The sequence below is a fragment of the Vanessa atalanta genome, chromosome 13, assembly GCF_905147765.1.
Source record: "Vanessa atalanta chromosome 13, ilVanAtal1.2, whole genome shotgun sequence".
NCBI classification, from domain to species: Eukaryota; Metazoa; Arthropoda; class Insecta; order Lepidoptera; family Nymphalidae; genus Vanessa; species Vanessa atalanta.
Window position 1 is genome coordinate 1,114,309 of NC_061883.1, and position 24,100 is coordinate 1,138,408.

The 24,100-nt window shown below is 33.5% G+C and overlaps 1 protein-coding gene across 1 annotated transcript in view; it reads right to left on the reverse strand.

The window, feature by feature from the left end:
* Positions 1 to 23,908, reverse strand: part of LOC125068004 (E3 ubiquitin-protein ligase Ubr3) — a 69,758-nt gene extending 45,850 nt beyond the window's left edge. The window contains exon 1 of the mRNA XM_047676938.1: positions 23,394 to 23,908. Within this exon, the coding sequence (XP_047532894.1) occupies positions 23,394 to 23,610 (217 nt within the window). The 5' untranslated portion in view covers positions 23,611 to 23,908. The remainder of the gene's footprint in view (positions 1 to 23,393) is intronic.
* Positions 23,909 to 24,100: the final 192 nt, after the last annotated feature.

Sequence of the window (24,100 nt, forward strand, 5' to 3'; positions counted from 1 at the left end):
CTTTGTTATACTTTATGACCGACTAGTTATCACCTGCGGCTTCATTTTCGTGTTAGTGGTTGATCACCAAGTGTTGGGTATAAAGTTGCCTATTTCCTTTCTTGGGGTTTACGTTTCAAACCAAATTTCACCAAATTCGGTTCAGTGGTTCCCCGTGAATGCGTGATAGACAGGCTGACGCACAGAGTTACTTCCGCAGTTATAATATTAGTATACGTTAGGTATGATCCGTGGTTTTCCTTGCGTTAAATTTTCTACTATACTTATTTGCATTCGTAATATTAATAATAGTAATTAAAATTTAAGTATTAAATACTTTAATACTTTTATATAATTCGTTTGTTAGATCGGTCCTCGAATATGGTTCAACTGCTTGGAATCCCTTTTATAAATGCCATATTATGCAATTAGAGAAAATTCAACGCAAATTTATTAAACATTTGAGTTATAAGTTTTTGCCGCAAAATCAGGATTTTTCACACATTCCGTCTTTAGAATACCGTCGCATGGAGAGAGATCAATTGTTTTTATTTAAGATACTTCAAAATTTTGTAGATTCACCCTATCTGTTACAAAATATATGCTTTAGATGTCCTAAAATTAATATGCGTCATCAGTCCCTTTTTCATTTACCTATCACAAAAACCAAATATGCTCAAAATACTTTTATTTTCCGTACCTGTGATAAATATAATAAATGTTTTTCCAATATAGATTTTACAATGTGTACAAAAAAAAAATTAAAAAAAGAAATTAGTAATGCCTGTAAATTGTAATTATTTTTTTTTCTTTTTAATAATTTATGTTTAACTCATGATTTTTTTTTTTTAATTAATTGTCTTAATTTTCATTGATCATATTATTATTTTGCTCAATGTCATCAATTTTTATATTTTAATTTTAATCTGTTATTTTATATTTTGGCCAACGTGTGTTTATACGTTTTATTCTTCTTAGCTCCAAATGAACTTGTAATCGGTGGAAACTTAATTGGTCTATGTATTTATTTTTGTATGAATTATTTTCAATTGATTGGTTGTAATACTGTTTGTTTCCCAATAAATAAATAAATAAATAAATAAATAAATAAATAAATAAATAAAAATATTATTTTTTATCAATTAGTTTGGAATCACAGACAGACACAATTTATTCATATAGAGTAAATTGCAGCAGACATAAATTTAAAATAATTAACATTTTCTCCTATGATATATAGATCAACAGGAATCACGTGCAATCTAAGCCAGACGGCGAGACCTCACACAACTCACAATTCTGACAAGTTCATGTTATTACAATTAATCCTATGGCCGGTTGTCATCAGTCATAACCACATAGACAGTATATCATAAGGCGCCGACGCCGCCATCAGGCGTAACCCATTAAGGCAAATGCAAAACTTCTTCACGATAAAAAAAGAAAACTTATCGAGCTATAAGTTCATTTAATTATATTTGACGAGATTTGTCCCTGACTTTGTTTTCCGCGACTTGCAAACTGCATGATGGTCTCTTAGGCCAATATGTCCTCTCTTTATCGCTGGTCTTTAATACGCTGTGTGTGTGTTTGTGTACGCGTGTTCCGTATAGTTCTTTGTTATATATAAATATATATTAAAATGGGTAGAGAGCGGTTATCTTCTCCTGATCGAAACCTGATGATCACCACCGCTCATAGACATTGCAGCTATAAGAAATATTACCAGTATGTCCAATCACTAAGTCCTAAATAGCGAAAGCTTTTTTATATTTTTATTTCAATCCTTCAATCGTCCTGAGACAACGACGTCGATGTAAAAAAGGGTTTTCACATTAACATCATTGAGTTTCTGAGAGCTTAATTTGGGTCTATAATTTATCTCGTCGGGCGTTTAAGGAAAACGTCGTGAGAAAACATGCTTACGTTGGTTAAAATTCCGCACTGGACTCACTTCGTGGCATACTTCCAATTCTTTTCCTTAATCGGAGAAAAGGTCCAACCCAGCAGTAGGGTATTAACGTGCTCTCTCCTCTTCTTTTTACCTTTAACGAGATTAGATTTTGGCTGTTCTTTAAAAACTATTTATTGCTTCATAGAAAGTATAATGATATATCCCCCAATGGGTGCCAATTTCTATGAATCTGCAAATCACAAAAGAATAAACGGCAAACAAGCAATTACAATCAAAACAAATGTACTTTACGCAAGTAAATTTTACATTAAAGGATTTTTGGCAAAAAATATTTCATTTGCCTAAAGATACTGATGTTTAAATAAAATCACTTATAAAACTTATCATGTGATCTGACACTGCCCATCGTGACCTGTGAATTGCTAATTCGCGAATTCAGCAAATCTTTGTATTACCAGTTTGTAGTTCCCTACAAGGCGGTCCACCACAAAACACTACCATCAGCGAGGAAGATAGAGCTAACAAGTTTACAATTGTTCCTTTCTTTAGATGAACACGAAATACTATAGTAATTATATAAAAATTGTGTTGCCGTTATTTTCGTTTCATGATTTACAAGAGTACAGAATATGTGTAATACTAACAAAACCTTTTTTTTGTTTTTCGAAAAACAAAAAAAGGTTTTGTTAGTATTACACATATTCTGTACTCTCTAGTCTAGACTGGATAATTTTAATAAGGTAATAAGTAGCACAACTTATTTTTAACATCAATATTAAATACATAATATCTTTTATACAAAAATAAACAAAATAAAACCAGTTTAACAATACAAATAAGAAAGCAGTTCTGTTAAAACATATTCGAAACTCGCCGATTAATTAATTCGAAAGCGATATTATAAGGCGACTCCTTTAGGAACGCTATCGCCATGTCATGCACGTATCCCTTGGTAATTATTATTATCATAATAACTGTTTCCAACGTCAAGACGTCAGTATAATTCGTTTTTTATATGCGTCGTCCGAACTCATCGACGATTTTCGATTTTAGTGGACCAACATTTATTGAACAACAAATAATTCAACAATAATGAAATTATATATATATATATATATTTTTTTTTTTAAGTGACGATTTCTGTTAGTTCACTGTACTGTAAGCCGCGTAAAAGAACTTCGTTACAATAATTACAAATGCTGTTAAGACTGAGGCCAAATCTCTGTCGATTTTGTTTTTAATCAAATGCAATCGACACGTTTTGACGCTTTACTTAAAAAATACTGTATCATGACAATACAAAAGTGATTATATGAGCCTATTGAAAGAAATAATATTCAGACTTAAAATCCACACGTTGTTAATTCCTCGTCATACATAGTTGTACGCGCGAGAGAAAAGTGGACTGTATTTTTGGTATAAAAGGGTGTTACCTCAAAACTCTGGGCTCGGTGAAGACACGTTCTTCTTGGGAGCGCTCCCTTGGTCTTCATACACTCGAAGAACACAGCCAAAGGGATGGGTGATATTATAGGAGAAGGATAAGTCCGTTACACAAGCTAATTTCAAAAGCGCGGCGCACTCACATAACACACGTTACCGCGGCTCACACCAGAAGGGAAGAGAGAAAAAAAGTACGTCATACGTCAAAATCATTCCATAGACAAAACATAGACGTTTCAACGTACGCATACACCTAAATACGCTACATACCGCCCGCCTTAGAGTCACTCACTCTAATATAAACACTCGGACGGCTTCTACACTACACTATAACTAAACTATACTATTATTGATTAAAATACAAAAATATATTATTCACTGTCCGGGAGCGGACACACTTTAACAACTGCACGCTTGCAAACACCTTGTGCAGTGCGCACAGAAACCACTCGAATCACACCATCCTTGCCGGGATGCGTATTCTCAATAACACCGAGACACCATTGCAAGGGTGGTAAATTGTCCTCTTTGAGGACCACTAATGAGCCTATCTTAACATAGTTCAGTGACTCTGTCCACTTGGACCTTTGTTGTAACGTATGGAGATACTCTTGACTCCATCGTTGCCAATAACGCTGCACGACATTACAAAAAATATGCAAGACACAAAATTCACATACCATTTTACTCGCTTTCACAAAGTTTTGACCACAATCACAATACACGTACACACACCTCTACGGTTACAAAATCGTTTTAAAAACAGCAATAAAGGCTTCAGCTGTTAATTCTGACACTAACTATAAGTGGATTGCACGTACACACAAACAAACACACATAGGCCTTATAAAGTTTGGCATTTCTATGAGTTCCTAGTTTTATCATAAAAGGCCCACAATAATCAATACCAACACGTAAAAAAGCACGACACCTATCCACTCGAAAAGAAGGCAAATCGCCCAAAAGCGGTTGCACAGCTTTCGGCTTATTCCTAAAACAAGTAATACACTGAAATACTCTTTGTCAAACAATACTACGAGCTGATAGTATCCAATACTTTGCAATAAATATTGTAATGTTTGTACACCAACATGTAAATAGATTTTATGGTAATAATCAATAATTAATTTTGTAAGATGATTTCTTTTAGGTAAGATAATTTGATTTTTTATATCATTATTCAACGAAGAATTAGACAACCGCCCGCCAACACGCAGTATGCCAGACCTATCTATAAAGGGTTTTAGCCTTTGTATACCAGTTGCACACGGTCTATTTTTTGATAAACAATTAAACACATCGCTAAACTCATTTCTTTGAACTAACTTAATCAAATTCAATAACGCTAAATTGTACTCCGACCCTGTAATATAATTACACTTAGTTTTTTCAACATTTAAACAATTAACTTTAAACCGATAACACCACGCCGTAACACACACTAGCTTAGAAAGATCTGAGTACTTATGTAGCAAATCAAAATCAATGTCATTCACACAAACAAAAGCTTTAATAACACGCCTTTCACTATTTATAATATTAACTTCACTATCCCCTATGTCATTAGTCATAGACACAGGCCACTGATCCCGTGACAAACGTAACCAAGGAGGCCCTTGCCACCAAAGGTTGTATGAAAGTAACTCTGAGGGTAACATTCCTCGTGAAGCACCGTCCGCGGGGTTATGAACCGAAGCAATATGAAACCAATTTTCAGGACTAACATTACACTGACACTCACTGGCTCGATTAGCCACAAAAGTTTTATATTGATGAGATGAACTCTTTATCCAAGACAAAGCGATAGTAGAATCAGTCCACGCAAAAACTCTATCGATTTTTATTCTATCTTCGAACACGTTCATAACATATTTTATCAAACGAGATAGAATTACTGCAGCACACAACTCCAACCGTGGTATACTAATCCTTTTAAGAGGTGCAACACGAGATTTCGACATAAGTAAATACGTCTCACTGCGTCCATTAGCAGCAGTAACCCGAAAGTAGACAACAGCAGCGTAACCACGCTCAGAACTATCTGAGAACCCATGAAGCTCAATCGAAGCTGCATTCGTCGATACAAATCGATTTATTCTCACACTCGACAAGACTGAAAACTCCTTAGTATATTGTAACCACACCCTTTTAAGATCAACTGGTAAAGGTTCATCCCACGATAAACCACGCACCCACAATTGTTGCATCACACACTTAGCAAACAATGTGACTGGGCTTAACCACCCTAAGGGATCGTAACACTTAGCAATTTGAGATAACACTGCTCGTTTGGTACACTCACACGAATCGAGTCTAACATTATAGTGGAACACATCACTTTGTGGATTCCATTGCACACCCAACACCTTGATGACACTTTCATCTTCTGCTGCAATAAAATTCACACTAAGTTCCTTATCACATTCAGGAATATTAATCAACACAGAAGGATTGTTACTTGCCCACTTGCGAAGTTCGAAACACCCTCGAGAACATAAAGCTATGAGTTCATCCTTTAATTTTAGTGCAGACTTCAAATCTGCTGCTCCGCTCACGATGTCATCGACAAAGATATCGTTAACAAGAACCTTAGCAGCATTTGGATAATTGTGCCCTTCATCAGAGGCCAGCTGTTGCAAGGTCCGTATTGCGAGATACGGAGAAGAAGAGAGGCCATACGTGACCGTTCGAAGACTATATTCACGAACCGAATCAAATGATGAATCTCGCCACAAAATTCGCTGATAGTCCCTATCATCTTCGCTTACCAATATTCCTCGAAACATTTGTTTTATGTCCGCTACAAAAACTATCTCATGTAACCTAAACCTCAAAAGAATAGTTTCAATATCCTTCTGAAGCTTAGGCCCCACCAACAAACATTCATTAAGCGACACGCCATTACCCGACTTCGCAGAACCATCGAAGACAACACGTAGTTTAGTCGTTGAACTAGACTCTTTTATAACACAATGATGTGGAATGTAGTTAGGCCTATAACGAACATCCAAATTATTTTTAACCAATTCCATGTGACCCGAATCCAAATAATCCTTCATAAAATTACTATACGCCCTTTTCAATAATTCATTTTTGTTGAACCTTCCTTCCAAAGCTAATAAACGCCGCAAAGCGATATCCCGCGAATTACCTAAGTCCGGTCGATCAGTTTTAAAAGGCAGTCTAATTCTATATCTCCCATTCTTTTCACGAGAATGAGTTGAAACAAAATGATCTTCACAGCGCCTCTCCTCCAGACTTAAAAAAGAACCAACAACTGGTTCTGATTCAATCTCCCAGAACCTTTTCAAAATTGAATCAAGGTTTTCATCAGATATAAAATTAGTCATAGATACCTTCTGCGGGTTCTTTAGATTTTTATTTCTCACCTCTCCCATAACCAACCAACCAAACACACTGTTGATAGCATAGGGACCCCCACACGCACCTACGACACGACCGTCTCTTATGATAGAGGGAAACACCTCAGCGCCCAACAAAATATCAACCTTAGATGGAATATTAAATTTTGAATCGGCAAGCTTTAATGGTTTTAAATGATCCCACTGTTCAATAGGAACATAAACATTAGGTATAAAGTTCGTAATTTTATTTAACACTAAACATGACACAATCTGAGAATTATCATCACTATTCTCAGGTAGTATCTCACACGACACGACACCATTCGCCTTACACACATTAGACATACTGAGACCACACACTGGCACACACACCTGCCGAATCGGTAAGCCTAATCGACGAATGAAACTAGAGGTTACGAACGACGACTGTGAACCGGGATCCAACAACACGCGAGCCATCTCGCAGGAGCCGTCACGTCGCCTCACTCGAACCACGGCAGTGGACAACAAAACTGTTCCCGAGCTCGCACACACAGAGCCTTTAAGGGACACCACAGCCTGTTCTCCGCTGGCATTCACACACTCGCCAGACACTCGCCGTACACCACTTTCGTTTTCACGAACACGAGAACACTCTTTCTCATTCACACTATCTTGCTTAAAGTGCAAGAGTTTATTATGTGACATTACACACTTGTCACATTTAAAGTTTGATTTACACTCAGAGGCAACATGATTACCTGATAAACACAAAAAACACAATTTATTTCGCTTTACCACTTTCGATCTATTATACGGAGACAGATGCAAAAACTTAGAACATTTATACAACTCATGATTAGAATAACACATTACACACTTATTATTATTTTTAAATCCGGTTGTAAAAGAAGAAACATACTTATTCCCGCTAGCACTCTTAACACTCAACACCCTACGCATCGAACCTTGACTCGACGCTTCACAAGCACGTATTTGCTTATCTAAAAAATCTAGAAGTTGAACATATGTCGGATATTCGCGATCATTTTCTAAGGACAATTCAAAGCGACGTCTCGACTCACTATCTAATTTTTTTAACACTAAGTGAAGCAATAAAAAACTCCATTCACCGGTAGGAAAACCTAAAGCCTTCAATGCACTTAAATTTTCTACCAAATGATTTCTTAAACGTTTCATACCTTCGACGTCTATGTCACTACGCAACGAAGTTAAATTCAACAATTCATCCATATATTTATTTGCGATACGACGTTTATCGGAGTATCTTTCTACAAGGGAATTCCAGGCTACAGAAAAATTATCGGATGTTAATGATAAACATTTAATTAAATTATATGCTTCACCTTTTAAACTTCCACGTAAATATTGAAACTTTTGTATGTCCGATAAACTATTATTACCGATTATGGTTGAATTAAAGAAATCAAAATAACTACACCATTCTGAATACTCACCGGAAAACGTTAACAACGGCAGCTTAGGTAACCTAACACTTGTATACGGAGCACTACACTTTCCACAATCAGATTTACGCTCAGAATTATTATCACTATCACTACGCTCAATAATTGACTTACGCTTTAAGAATTTATTATATTTCGCACGAATGTCGATCACTTTGTCCATAAAATTATCACGGATTTCCTCCTGTTCGGATTCTACAAATAATTTTTGAGATATTAAAGTTGATTCGATTTTAGTCTGTGTTTCTTCAAACTGAGAACGAAGTAAGTCTAAATCACCATAACTCGCGTCGAACTCATCAACTAAATCCGAACTTTCGTAATGCAACATACGGTCTAATTGCTTAACGAGAAATTTTCTATGAAATAATAATTGATTTAAATCCATATTTAACACAATACAATTATTATTTTACAAAACACGAGACTAGCTAAGGAATAAGATTTATATTCAATTCAAACTAAAAAACAAGTTGTCCTAAGTAAACAAACACAATTATTATGACACTAAATAATATAATACTAAACTTTTTAACTCGACTGCGTTATAACACGACGCGTCCGGTCTATATTGTGCGGTTGCGCATCGACCGACAATATCACAAAATATGAAGGTACTTCGAAAAATAATCGACTAAATTATTTTTATGTAAAATTACACTTTTCTACAATGCAAATAATACGCAATTAATATAAATTACGTAATGTTGTAAAGCGAAATAAAAAATTAACACTATTTTAAATTACACATTAGCTCCTAACGAAAGTATTATCCTTTTCTCCATGGAATGATTTTGAAGTATTAACACGCGATTTAAAACACACAAAATCGCCGATTTACACTAAATTTTAAATCTCAAATTTGGCTACGAAGGACCAAAATGTACGCGCGAGAGAAAAGTGGACTGTATTTTTGGTATAAAAGGGTGTTACCTCAAAACTCTGGGCTCGGTGAAGACACGTTCTTCTTGGGAGCGCTCCCTTGGTCTTCATACACTCGAAGAACACAGCCAAAGGGATGGGTGATATTATAGGAGAAGGATAAGTCCGTTACACAAGCTAATTTCAAAAGCGCGGCGCACTCACATAACACACGTTACCGCGGCTCACACCAGAAGGGAAGAGAGAAAAAAAGTACGTCATACGTCAAAATCATTCCATAGACAAAACATAGACGTTTCAACGTACGCATACACCTAAATACGCTACAATAGTATTAAATCAAACACTACACCCATCTATACTAATATTATAAATGTGAAAGTAACGACCAAATTGTATCAAATTTGGTACGTAGCTTGAACCCCAAGAGTGTCCTGCCTTGTCACTTGGTTACATTTTACGAGCAAAACCTAAAACCGCGAACGTCAACTGTTAACCAATAAATTAAACATAATATGTTAAGTCGATACGTTTATTCAACGTAGGTATATTTATACAGTTCTAAGGTATAGGACCTTAATTGATAATTGATAAAAAAAAGTACGTATAAAACCTTTTTGTCAGACACTGGCGAGCGATTCACACGTGACAATTAACTTGATATCGAACAAGACGTGCCCTTATAAGAATACTTATCTCCTGCTAGTGGGATGTTATATGATAATGATATATAGTAATTTTTAACTTGACGTCGTTGGTATCTTATTACGAGTTTCCTCCGTAACATTGTAATTTATCGAAATATTTGATTTAATCTGTGCTTGCCATTTTATGTGTATATTTTATATTATTTTAGTATTTATTTATATGTATACTGTAATGATTCAGGAGAATATAAAACCGACTGAATTTGTAATATGATAAAATATATTTTATAGAATACGAAGGAATGACAAAAATCAAGAAACGTAATGGATACACAAATATACAGAGGTCTAAAAATAAATAAAGCAAATTCAATAGTTTACCTGCTCGTACCTGAACTTCAAATTAAAACCATTTCTTTAGGAATGGTATCGAACCGAAATGAAAACAGTAAATGCTTCTGAGCGATGCGAACTATAAATAAATTATTACTTTATACATAGCTTGCATTAAATTAATGTAATATATAGCGAGCTATAAAAAGAAAACGTAGTAATGTTTGTTTGAAAGGTGTTCTTTTCTTTGTTCGACGGCGAAAAAACGAGTTTTATAATATTTGCAATTCACGGAAGCCATACTAATGCGATGGCTTTTGGTCTGTTTACAAAGAACAATCTCTATACCTTCAAATAATATAACGCACAGGCACAATACAATTATAAACATCTGCATCATATTGTAACAACGACTCAAAGATTGAAAATTTTCATGACAAAAAAAATATTTTATACGCCCTAATATTTATGTATCATTTTAATTTAAGAATTTAGTAGTCTAGACCAGAATGTGATGGACTTGATCCAGGGTTTTATGCTTAGGTATGCGAAATACTTGTTTGTTTATTATTGTTCAGCTGTTTGCATCATATTCTCCTCGTTTCGGGGTTACGACGAAGAGTTTCCAATGCAGAGAATGTGGAATGGTCGATAACAAACGAGGACAAAAGAGCTCGTTGGCGATGGTCTCCATGGTCATGGTATAGACATTGCAATGAAAAAGGCCGCGGTACGGGAGCAGGATGCTTCCGCTAATTTGCTTTGCCGAAGACGGCCAGAGCAGAGGGTGTTGTTAGAGCTTTCGAGGCGCAGGAGGCTTACAAAGGCAACCAAGCCAGCTGCTGGTAACCCACAATAGAGCGAGCTATTTCTTGATCTTGATGTAGTACAGGTTTAAGGAACGGATTTTTCAAATACTTTCTTCATTACATATTTAATTACGATTTTCAAGAATACAAAATATATTTGAAAAACCTCAACCTTTTTTCTCAAAGATGTATTTATTTATATTAAACCTTGACCTAAATACTTTTTATAGTCTAAAAATCTTACATATCTTTTGTATCAGCTAATACGATCAGGAAATATATGAAATTTGATTTGCAAACTATATTTAATTCATATCACAAATTTCCACTGAACCAGTTCAAATATAACATACAAGATTTAATACAAATAATTAATAATAAGCGAATATAAACTATACAAAACAATTGTTAGTGTTGTTATTAACTATTGTCTCACAAAGTCCGAGATAATCCAATATGTATGAAGCGTGTGTATAGAAACCTAAAAACGGAACCGAATCAAGGAGTCGATACTTAAAAACAATATACTATAAAGATGCACTCAATTACTCATAGCAGCAAAAAGATGCCTGTTTATTCTTAGAACTAGTTCCTTTCAGTGTACAGGGGAGGATCGGCACGTGTATAGCGATCAGCTGTTCAGCGGGGTCAACGCACGGCTCGGCCGGTAAGCACGGACAGGCAAGAAGTGGTCGAGTCAATGCACTGACAAGGAAGACCGTGTCTCGCGAGCGGGTTACCAAAACGAAACAGAGCCGTCGTCGAAGGCTAGCTGACTCATATTAAGAGCGAGTCAAATGTTTTCGACCATCCTTGGAGTCGAAATGTTTTTTGACCACTAACATTTTTTTTATATTTGACAGTTGTGACAAAATGTTACGACTTGGTCGATAACTACTAGAGGAATTTTTCATACGATATTTTTTTAGTGATGAGTACGTTCTAAGAAGTATTCTGCGACGATGATGATGTTCATGTTCACATACGAACACAAATGGTAACTGTAGATGCAAACTGCAAGTAGTGCATATGCGATATACCACAAAGGTAGACAACCTCTTCCCATTCGAAGATCATTCCGGTATGACTACTGAACCGCAACCCTTGTACATCGTTAATCTGAATGTATGGATTTAATTATTTACTTTCAAGAGATAGTCTTGTTATTATGTACTATAGATCGAGTTAAGTGTAATTGGTCTAATTTAAGATCAATTAAATTATATTTGAATATATAGAAATTAATTAAGTAAACCTTCGTATATTTAAAAAATATATATACACGTATATTTCTATTTTAATGATATATTCAGACAGGTGGGGTTAAAACACACAATTAGAAAATAACGACGCTCAAGGTCAATATCCTATCTACCAACTCAAAATTAAGAAAAACTTATAATTCTATATTGTAGCAAATTCTATGTTTAGGTCGAAAATGATAACTATTTACAAATTTAAAGAGATGCTGAAATACATACATCAAATGCTAATATAACTACTCTTAGTTATATTATAAATGGAAAAGTTTGGATGATCGGATGTTTGTGACTCGAACACGCCAGAATGGTAAAACGGATCCGATTTAAATTTGTCATAGAAATAGATAGGTTGGCATAGGATGCTTTTTTCCAGAAAATCTTCAACAACAGGCAGACGGAACTGGTATTATATTGTATATAAAACAATATTTATTACATACTATTTCAATAATAAGATCAGCCTTTGAATTGTTTTTGTTTCACTTTAATTAATCTTTAGTGGGCGGTACTCACCACAGACGGGGTTGGTTACACCCAAAACAAATATATAATTTAAATACATACTGACTTTATTTATCTATATTATATATAATACACAACACTAAAGTTACGTTCAAAAAGTTTATATATTCATTTAAATATAATATGTACAATGTTTACCAAATTGTATATATTCAGTTAAATATAGCTAAGCGATACTTATACATATAGTTGTTGAACAATGAACATACATGAGAAATTGGCCACTGGTTTCAATCTAGTGCTATGATCTATACGCCGGTTCATTTAGACCTTCAGGAATCTATTCTGTCTGCCACGACTTGACCGGTTCGACTTACCCGCGCTACGACAAGACAGGATATTTTTTTGCAATATATCATAACGTTTATATCAATAAAAATTATATTTATTAATTGAATCAATTTGAAAATAATTTCATTTCTCACTCAGTCAAACTCGTTTAATACCATTGAGTTTAACTGTTGATTTAGTTTTCATTTCATGTCTTTTACATATATTTATTAATATGTGAAATACCATTATTATTTTTGTTAATATGATTACTTGGAATTCGAAAAAAGGGAAGTAATCCTAAATAAATTAGTCTAATATTATTATTTTTTATTTATGGGGAAGGCAAATGACTCCATTCCACGTGATGGAGTCCAAACGTGAAGACGGCCAGTACAGTCGGGAAGAATGAACTGCACTAGCCGCCCTCGCCATACCGCGGCCGGCTCGCAAGATGCCTCTTCACGCCTCGTTTGAAGAAACCCAGATTAGAAGAGGATTATTATTTATGTGCATATTCATCGATATCTTCGTCCATGATATTCATTTTATTTGATAGGTTATAACACTTTAAGGGATATACAATTTTAAATTAGAAAAATTCACTGCTAAAAATGAAATACGAGTCAGTCACTTGTTCAGTGTATATTTATCGAAATGTTTATCGTATCGTTAGCCTTTGCAAGACAAGGCAAAGCAAGACAAACGACGCAACGCAAGAAAAACAAAATCTATGATGATATGAACGCCAAACAAAATATCAGTAAGCGTATAAAACTAAAGTTATGATACATTCTTTTTATTTATTTTTTTATGTATTAGGTAGGCGGACCGGCAAATGGGACACCTGATGGGACATCCCTTACTTCGCCTATGTGCCACCAACCTTAAGAACTAAGATGTTATGTCCCTTATGCCTGTAGTTACACTGGCTCACTCACAATTCAAACCGGAACACAACAATACCAATTATTGCTGCTTAGCGGCAGAATATCTGATGAGTTTACAAATTTACATATAAATGCATCTTGCATTATTAGCTTTCCGTATCATATTTTGACGACTACTATATTAGAAATGGAATTTAGAAATTATCTACTGAATATAACTTAAATTCGAGTTGAGAGTTAAGCTTTATATTTTGCTATATTTATTGGTTCTACTTGTCATCAATTGAGAATCGATTATTAGGACATTTTGGTATAGTGGTATAGGATTGTGATCCCTACCAACGCCTACGAATATTTGCAATACACATAAGATAGAAGGTTTTACATACGTGCTCGACCTGACTTCCCACAAAAAAAAATACGATTGGAGATTCCGATTAATCTCCTTTAAACTTAACATTTCCAAAAAATCCTAAGTGATTTAAGGATTTGACCTTACTACGTCCTTTCTAGTCTCAGTAGTTTTGACTGTTAGCATTGTTAGCAGTCTGTCAAACAAAAGATTTCATAAATATAATTTAAGTAACGTAATAAAATACATGAATATCAAGCTACTATTATAAAATGTATAACTTTAGTAAATCCATCGTAATTTGTATGTGTAATATTATTTATATCCATTTAGCAATTAAATATACGACACACCTGCCTAGGGTTACATTTCCGGGTCTGATTACGAAAGATGTATAACGTCCTCCTAAAATGTTAATATTTTATTATTTTATAAATGCATACACAAAAGGTCTGTGGGAGCACTTTATAAACACCTGTTCTTTCTTTCTTTTAATGGATTCTTTATATAGTTTCGATCGATCTAATTAATGTGACGTTTTAAAACAAGACTCATTATTTTGCTAATTGACGAGTTAGGAAAATATATTTGTTAAATTATTTTTTTCCCGATTTAATTAAATTAAATTATTTATTAAATTTAATTTTTCAAAAAAACACGGAGCCTGTTATTGTCACAATGCGGGCTACGACGTCCTTTCCTTTTGAGTACACTTAGAGCTTATTCCACTAGGCTGCTCAAGCGCAGGTCAGTGGATACAAACGTGGCAGATTTTCATCTAACACATGCAAGTCTTTTCATCTAACACATTTTAGTTTTACTATCCGGTAGCAAAACATATAGTTATATCAGACAGAACACGCTGTATAAATAAATTCGAATTAAAAATATATATATATATATATATATTTAGGTCAAACACTATGAGGACAACGACATTATTAACGAGTCAGGTGACAAAAAGCCATTGTGTTACAACTTATAATAGGTAATAACAGAACTCAAACGAACAAGAAACAAAATAATATTTACGTACATAGTTTTATACAACACAGTACAACGATTAGCGACTATGTTGCAAATTGATTTATGGTAGTCATTAGGGTAGCCATGATGACGTCGATGATGATAGAAACAAAAGGAATATACATATTATAATTATTCTTTCATGCAAAACAAAAATATCATATTCACGCTTGTCACGACAATTTAAAGTGGGCGAGACTGCGTAGTGTCGCTATTAATCTTACCTAATGTATACTAATATTATAAATGCGAAAGTAACCGTCGGTCTATCTGTTGCTTTACAAACGAAGCACTCTTGACTCCAGGGAAGGACAGGCTACTTTTATACCTATAAACTTGATTTTGATATGATTTGAAAAAACCTATAAACTCCGCAAAACGAATAACACCATAACACCCCCCCCCCCTCATACCGGCCAAAAAGTAGTATAATTTAAATGGATGTTGATGTACATATTTGTGTTGGAGATTAATTAGACAGATTAATTAGACCGATTGACCGATTACCCATGGTGACGAATTTAGGCAAACACATAACATAATTACTTTTCATGGAGGTTTCAAAATATCCACATCGTTGTATCTCGGCATCAGGTGTTTTTGTTTACATTTGCATAAAAGTTTCTAGTATAGTACTATCAAACTACTGTTCATGAATTTCTGAAGGGTTCAGCGATGAACATTATCTCTAGGATTTATAATTTAAAAAATATTATAAAATATGTAATGCAAGATTCGTCTCAAATAGCTTTTTCGTATCGCTGAGAATGATATGGTCTTTGCTAAAACAATAAAATATAAAGTTATTTCTATGAAAAAAAAACCGTTATAGTACCGTCCAACTATAGTCTATTCCAAGCATAAGAGGACAAAATCCAAATAAACAACATTTGACATCGAATTGACGTGTGGTCATTGGTCGAAAATTGAATTGAATAATCTTGAATAATCTACGATATTATGGATTTACGATAAAACGGTGAATGGACCGTCAACGAAAATATTATCGGAACATTGTAAGTGAAATTAAAGTGGATATAAGTAGTTAAGTGAAATAGTGTTGTAATAATAATAAATTATAATTAATATATAAATTAATTATAAATAAATATATATTAATCAACAAGTTGATAGTGCACAATGAAGCCGAGCTATTAGCAAATCGCATGGAATACGTAAATCTAAGATGTATTTGTCTTCATTCCTTCCTCGATTGGAATATACTATAGTTTGTTTGTATAATATATAGAGCCCTCGTATAGGATACTATTTATATAAAATAAACAAAAAGATTATTATCCGATTAATTATTTATTATATGAAAACTTTGAATAATTAAATTGAAGTATATATTAGACTTTAGGTGAATTCCTCATTTATCGCCATTAACAGGAAGACTCAGCTCCGCAGTATACGCGGTTACGTAAGTTTAACAACCAACTGATATTGATAACACTCGACTAGTATATGGTACATTGCGTATGTCTTATGGCATATGCTACAGATATTGAAACTATAATTATTCAATGTATTTGTATACATTCTTACATACAAAATGATAGCTACGTTCAAACTTGTCCGCGCAAATTGCTGGTAAGATAAAAAAACTGCTTGATTTTTTTTAAACCTTAATCAGTTGACATTAGAAACAAGAACATATCCTAGGAATACGGACAGCTTAGTCACCTTAAATTACACAGATGAGACAACTTTGTAACTGTCAAGGGGAACTAATTATAATATACTGGATGGTGCATTTCAGATTTAACGTTGAGCGATTACATGCTGTGACATGAGTATTTTTATAAGCTTGACAATTATGTTACAATTACTGCCGTGTAAGTTCAATGACTAGATTTAAGGGTTGCCGATCACGAGGAGTTTTAATTAAAGTATGATGAATTTCTTAGTAGTCAGTAGTAGACCAGAGTTGCCTGTGGTGTTTTCCACTTGACTCGGATAACACGTAAAACCGTCGGTCACACTCCTATCGTATCGGCTTGATATCACACTGGATTATTATAGTCCATCTGTTGACGCTACTTTAGTACATACTTAAGATTGGCTACCGAAATTCAGCCAGGAGGGCTTACAATTATTTTGCGCAAAATTAAAGCATCGTAATCGAAACAAATTTAATTACAATTTATTATTTATTTATGTATTATAAGGCAAAATTATTAATATTGAATAGAGATCGTGTTTATTCAAATTTGTTATTCTTAAGTAAATACATAAATGTTTCCTTATAATAACAATGTGATCGTTCCTTATAACTTATTCAATTTTATTATAAATAAATGAGGCTTGATTGAAGAAATATATTAGGTTTTAATTCAAAATCCCTCGAAGCGGGAAGACTCAAGCAAATTTATATTTTTCCGTAGGTATAATATTTTTTTTGGTAAAACGAGAAAGTGTTTATTGCTAGGTATTCGGATTCAGTAACTTTCAGCAAAACTGGTTCCACAGAGTGGTGGTGCGAGGCAGAAGGTGCTTCAAGATCGCGCTGTTTATTTTATACGTTAAGTTATGAAATTAATTATATCCATTGTATTTTATTTACAGAATTGGTTCTTTCGTGTAGAACTTGACATTGGCATTAGCAGATTGCAGTAATATCGAACTCACCGTTGGCACGTGTTCCAATTGAGCTAGTTGACGCATATTAACGCTATCATTAATATATTATATTATTAATTTGTTATTACTGTTTTTGAGATTTTTGTCACAGGCGAGAATCCTCCTGGCAGAATATTCTAGGAAAATGAATCCTTACTAATATTATAAAAGCGAAAGTTTGTATCTATGGATGTCTGTTACTCTTTCATGCAAAAACTGCTGAATAGGTTCTAATACAAGTTTACGATAATATACATAGGTATAAAGATACCGTGTGAATAATTGACAACCAACGAAAACTAGTATACAGGCGTCCCAGAAATCAACGTCAAGCCGGAAATGGGCGATAGGAAAAATAATAAAGAAAATATTTATAAAAATATTGGCTTTTTAAAAATATCTAGAAATTGACACCCTGTGATAGTCTTTCAAACTTTGTGACAACGAATCTTGACCATGATTTGATTTTTTTCTGTGTAACGGGTCCTTGAATAATCGTTTTATAAATTGTAATCTAAAATCATAATATATTATTTTTAAAGACAACTTTTTAGTCCTTTAGCTAAGTGATTAATTTGGTCTGTTTAAATTCTTTAAACCTCGATAACGCCTTATAACGTCTGCACTTCTTTAGACACTTAGTAGCATACAATAGGATCCTATTTTTTTAATTCAATATTATTCCCTATCTTATAATATCCGGTCATGAAAAAAGTCGATGTCCTACTTCAAAAAATATACTAGTATGAGATAAATGTAAGTAAAAAAAATCTATATATAAAATATTTTCTTTTTGTCGAGTAAGAATAACAACAACAAGAAGTAAAGACCAATAAACGATTCTCAAATTACGTTACAGCAGATCTATTGGCAAATTGTACGTAAAATATAAATTTAAAATTTTTCATTCGATCGGTATAATGTACAGGTATTTCCCACTAAGGAGTTAATAGTCTAAAAGCTAAAAAAAGTTATAATATAATAGAGCACTTCCCCTCTTCTTCGTTATATACGTGTTATACAGATAGCAGTTCGTATTTACTAATTTACACCAAATATCTTTAATTTGTTTACTATTTAGTGAGATCTCCGCTTCGAAGAAAACGTCAATACATCGTTGGGGTCAAACAGATTCCACACAAAAACGAGTCGGTTGTATTGTTTGCGGTTTCCGGAACCTAACACACAGGTGTTTGAAACTATTTCAAGACGACAGCTACGCTGACCGATCACATTTTTTCGTCTCAATTCTTAACAATCTCAAGTACATTTAAAAAAATATCATATGTCCAAATGTGGTCGGTATCGGTATGATATTTTATTTCTCTAATCTCATACATTTGCCTAAAATTAATATATATATATATATATATATACTTACTAACTTGTATAATTTCTCTGAATTCATATATGTATATTATTAAAAAGTTATACATATATTTATATATTTTCGGTCTGTTTCGTCTCTGAGCGTTGAACTTTTATCCTAGGATAGATCTTTAAAAAAAAATTATATGGATATGCAATCATGTTACTAGTTCAATAAAGGCATTGGCAGATTCGTCTCAAGGAGCGACTTCGTCACGCTGAGTATGATACGGTCCCAGCTAATAAAATGTATAGAAGGGTTTTCTTTGAATATCATCTCAGTCGGCCCTTGTACTTCGATGATTTTACTACTGCGTATCTTACAAATCCGTGTATTCTGCACCTGATCTGTTTCCGACCGTTGTGCAATTTGACTATGAGAATTTAAAGGCTATAACATATCTTGACACATATATCTCTAGCTTTTAAATGATTTTACATAATCTACGGATGTATATAGTTTTATATTTATGTAAAAAAGACAAATGTAAAAACCGCTAGCAAACCAAATACATAAACCCTTTCACTGCCCCGTGGGTCAAATCGGTTATAAGGCTAAAAATTCGGAAGTCGTAGGTTCAAACCTAAACGATTTTTTGGCAATATTAGGCCAAGACTTGAAATTGGCAGTAATTACATTTCCCTCGGAAGCCAGGTCAACTTTTTCGCCTGAACTCTTTGTGGTCGTGTCGCGTTTGTCGTCGCACCGAATTACGAAAGTATTCCTCCTTCAAATAGAGACTGCACCTGTGTTTGCGAACACACTTTTGACGTAAAAAAAATAAATAGTAGTTTCGCATTCAGCGTAGTTACCTAGTCTATATTAACAATAGCCGTCGAAATTCGGTCTTTTTTAATGGTATCGTTTATAGTCGCCGAGCAATTGGGTGACCTGAGTGGTCATCTCTGCCCTATTGAGAACTAAGATCTTACGTCCCTTGTACCTGTAGTTACACTGACTCAACCACCCTTCAAACCGGAACATAGGAGTACCAAGTATTGCTGCTTGGCGGTAGAATTTATGATGAGTGGGAGGTGCCTACGCAGTCGGACTTGTACACCCTCCAACCAAGATAATAAGGTTATAAAGGATATCCAAGTTAAGGCCCTATTTATTTCCCAGATATTAATATGTCCTATTTGTATTTGAATGTACAATTAATTTGGCGCCACATTAACCGGTTATCCAAGACTCGAAACACTTTTATTAGTCTTGAAATCGGTTCTTGAATTGTTACATATATGCATAATTAAACATTAAATTTTCGGATAAAAAAAAAACATACAGGTATTATATAATTTCTGAAGCTTATAATTAAATTTAGTTTATGTAAAATTATAATTAGTCAATTACCGATAACTTATTAAACGCAATCAACCGACGAGTTTTTCATGGCGAATGTGCGCCTAGCCTTACAGTTTTTATATTGTTGCGGATTGACTTGACCCTCTTACAACTACAATGAACTAGGTTAATATCTTGTATATATTCTTTAAAAACAAGTAAATGGGAATTAATTGCGTTTAAATTTCGTATTTTTTTACTTTTTTTATATTTCCAAGTTAATTTGAAATTGTCAATAGAACCATCTTAAATATAAAAATGTATCTTGATATATATGATCTAGTATTTAGATAATGATGTGTTTGTTGAGTGTCCTTATATTAAAGTACAAAAACTACAACAATAAATAAGGCAACAGTCATTTTAAACTGGGCTATTTTGAATACTAGGTATATGAAAAGTAATAAAAAATCTTAATTTTGAAATCCCAGTTATACCATTCTAAATTATTTTGACTTTTAATGTAATTTAGCAGTAGTAGTAACTGTCTTGGTTAAGTTTTTATTAAGAACTTATTCTACCACCCTATGTTTCAGAAATAAGACATTTCCAAATGATTTTTTCCTGCTCTGAGCATGAGATAATTATAAACAAGTGAAGTGCTTGACAGGCCCATTGTACTTGTCCGGTTACCAACCAGTTCCCTTTAGCTGTGATTAATATGTTATACCAAACCTATAATAAATAAAATATAAATTATATAGTACAGGTCGAGTAACATAGGTCTTTAATAGTCAATTGACATACATCAGGTCCCTAATTAAGTCTGACTTACCATTATAAATCAGCGTTGGGTTCTTGGAACCCAACTTGGAAGCTGAATGGTAACCCTTGAATGAATGAATGGACATGTTAAGTATCATTGTGTTGTTTTGTATTGTTTTTGTTTTTTTGTAATTAAGTTAGTAGTTATAATTAGTTAATATCTTTTTTTTATTATTTTTTATTTTAAATTTTTATACTTTTTTATTCTTTTTACTGTGTACCGTGTCCAAATAAACATTTCTCACTTACGCAGACTTTACTAAAATTTAATAATCTAATGGAAAAACTATTTGTTACTTATATGCCTTGTATCACTCATTACATTTATAAAGATACAATGAGTTATTAATTATCTACCAGTCTTGTAAGAATCCTCATTTTTATTGAGAGATTGTCATTTAACCTCTGTCACCAATGTAGGTTATTGGTGATGAATTAAATAGATGAGGCGATCACTACAATTTGCATTAACAACAGCCACATCAACAGTTAAACATTGTCTACAAACACTTTTTTTTGTTTGCAGTTCTAAAGAATCACCAACAATTACACATCACTATTAGTGTTGACATCTTATGGTTATATCAGAAACTCTGATCACCCATGTGTATACTTTATACTACAAGGTAAATTGGCAACTTTTTTATATACAGTTACCAATTTACCTTTATATGGAAAAAAGACTATTGTACAGAGAACTCATGTTACATGGAAGGCGTTGAACAAGTCTCCAACTAGTTGAACATTTGTTTAAAATAAACAATTAATAAATATCAACTAAATACACAAAGACAGACATACTGGCAGACAGCAGTAATCTATACAGCATTCGCCTTGAGCTCACTACGAGACTACATGATTCATCTCTGCTTCGAGGTCATATGACATCTGTTCCGTGACATTGTCACTACAAAAAGGGCATGGCAACATAATAGACATAAACAATGTATATAGAGAAATGTTTCTCTATAATTTACTTTTCCTTTTTTTTAATTGGTAAGCAGATGGTCATATGGGCTATGTCCCTTGTGCCTGATACACTGGCTCATACATCCCTCGAAGCAGAACAACATAATACTAAATATTACTGCTTGGTGGTACAATACATAATGAATGAGAGGTACCCACCCACTACCAGACCCCTACCCAGACAGGATTGCAAAGCAAACCCTTGCAACCAAGTAAACTAATTGCACAATTTCCTTGATGTCTTTTTTTAAATACTGCATTAAGATTTAAGTGTTAAGGAAATTTCAATATAAAAGTCAATTATATTGTTAAGACATATTTTTGAAATAATGTTTTTGTGAACTAGAAACAAACTTTAATTTTAATATTTTTACTATTTTTTTTTTATCCTTAAAATTTAAATGTCTCTTAGCATTAAGCCTATAGCCATGCACAAAACAAACTATACTGTAGTTAATACTCTTTTGAATTCCTATTTTAAATAAAAATACAGTATTTTTTTATTGTTTACAGTTTGCTATTGTGAGAATTTATTATATTGGTCATAAAGATAATTGCAAAAGTGTTATAGAAGTTTAAAACTATGTTTGTTAAGTATTGAAAAATATTACATTCATATTGTTTGTCATAGTCATGTGTCATAGGTTTGGTTTCTTAAAATGGGCTCATGTGTATATTGCCTTTTGAAACAATAAGGACATAACCTTGTTTAGAAACAGGCCATAATAATGATGGATACATTATATAAATTATCCGTTACAAGACCAATACTATGAATCATTGTTGACATCCTTTTTTCCATTATAACTGTTTTATTTCATATCATTTATAAAAAGTGGTTAGTGTTAATTTAAATAAGATAAATTGCTACCTAAATGTCAATTATTCAAATCCACTGAAACATTCAGTGAAGATACTAAATCATTCTGAATTCTGATAGGTTGAACACATCTTCATGCAGGGAATATATTACATTTCAAAACAAGAATTTACTAGAATCTGAATTTGTTACTTGGGTTTTATTTTATTGCGACAGTTGCGCAATTTTCTGTTGTGAATACAGACTTACTTATAAAACTGCTTCATCACCACAAATTATTGTTCATAACCTACAAAGAACGAGATACAATTAAAAGAGTACAGTTATAATTGAATTTACTAACCAACTGCGGCGAATTCGTCTGGTGTTCTACCGCCCGCTAGAAGCCACCGACACCAGTCGATCGTCTCCCACTCATCTATAGCCTTGCTGGGGTTCAGCAAGACTTCAAGAAGTGGGCCGAGGTGCTGCGGTGAACCGCTCGCGCAATCCGCATGGATATACGCAGCTGCACCTCGTTTCCCCTTTTTCATTAACACTTGAGCCGTTGAATTTGACATTTTAACACTTTATTCACTAGTCACATCAACAAGCTAACTATACACATAAGTCACTGTATATTTCGGTCACTCACGGAAGAAACACCATTACCAGTTTTACATAAGGCAATGAACTGCGGTCCGTAACGCATCCGCGGTTAAACATCGTGGTGGTGTGTTGCTAAAGTACCATTTTGTGAGAATTTAAAACTATAACACTGCATCAAATGATAACGTTGAAGTTTTCAAAAGAATTACAAATAACTAAAATACTTCGCAGTTAAAAATAATAATAGAGCAATGCAGAAACAACTCGGCCATTGGTATGGGTTACCATTAAAATAAAATTTAATATTTAAAAAAAATTACTGCCTGTGCTGCCCGCTAAAAAAATAAAATATAATAAACTTTGAAATTTTTTTGAGCGAATTCATATTTTATTACTTATAGAAAGCCTCAGATAAAGATGTATTAGAATAATATATGTACTTTTTTCCAATGACTTAATTTT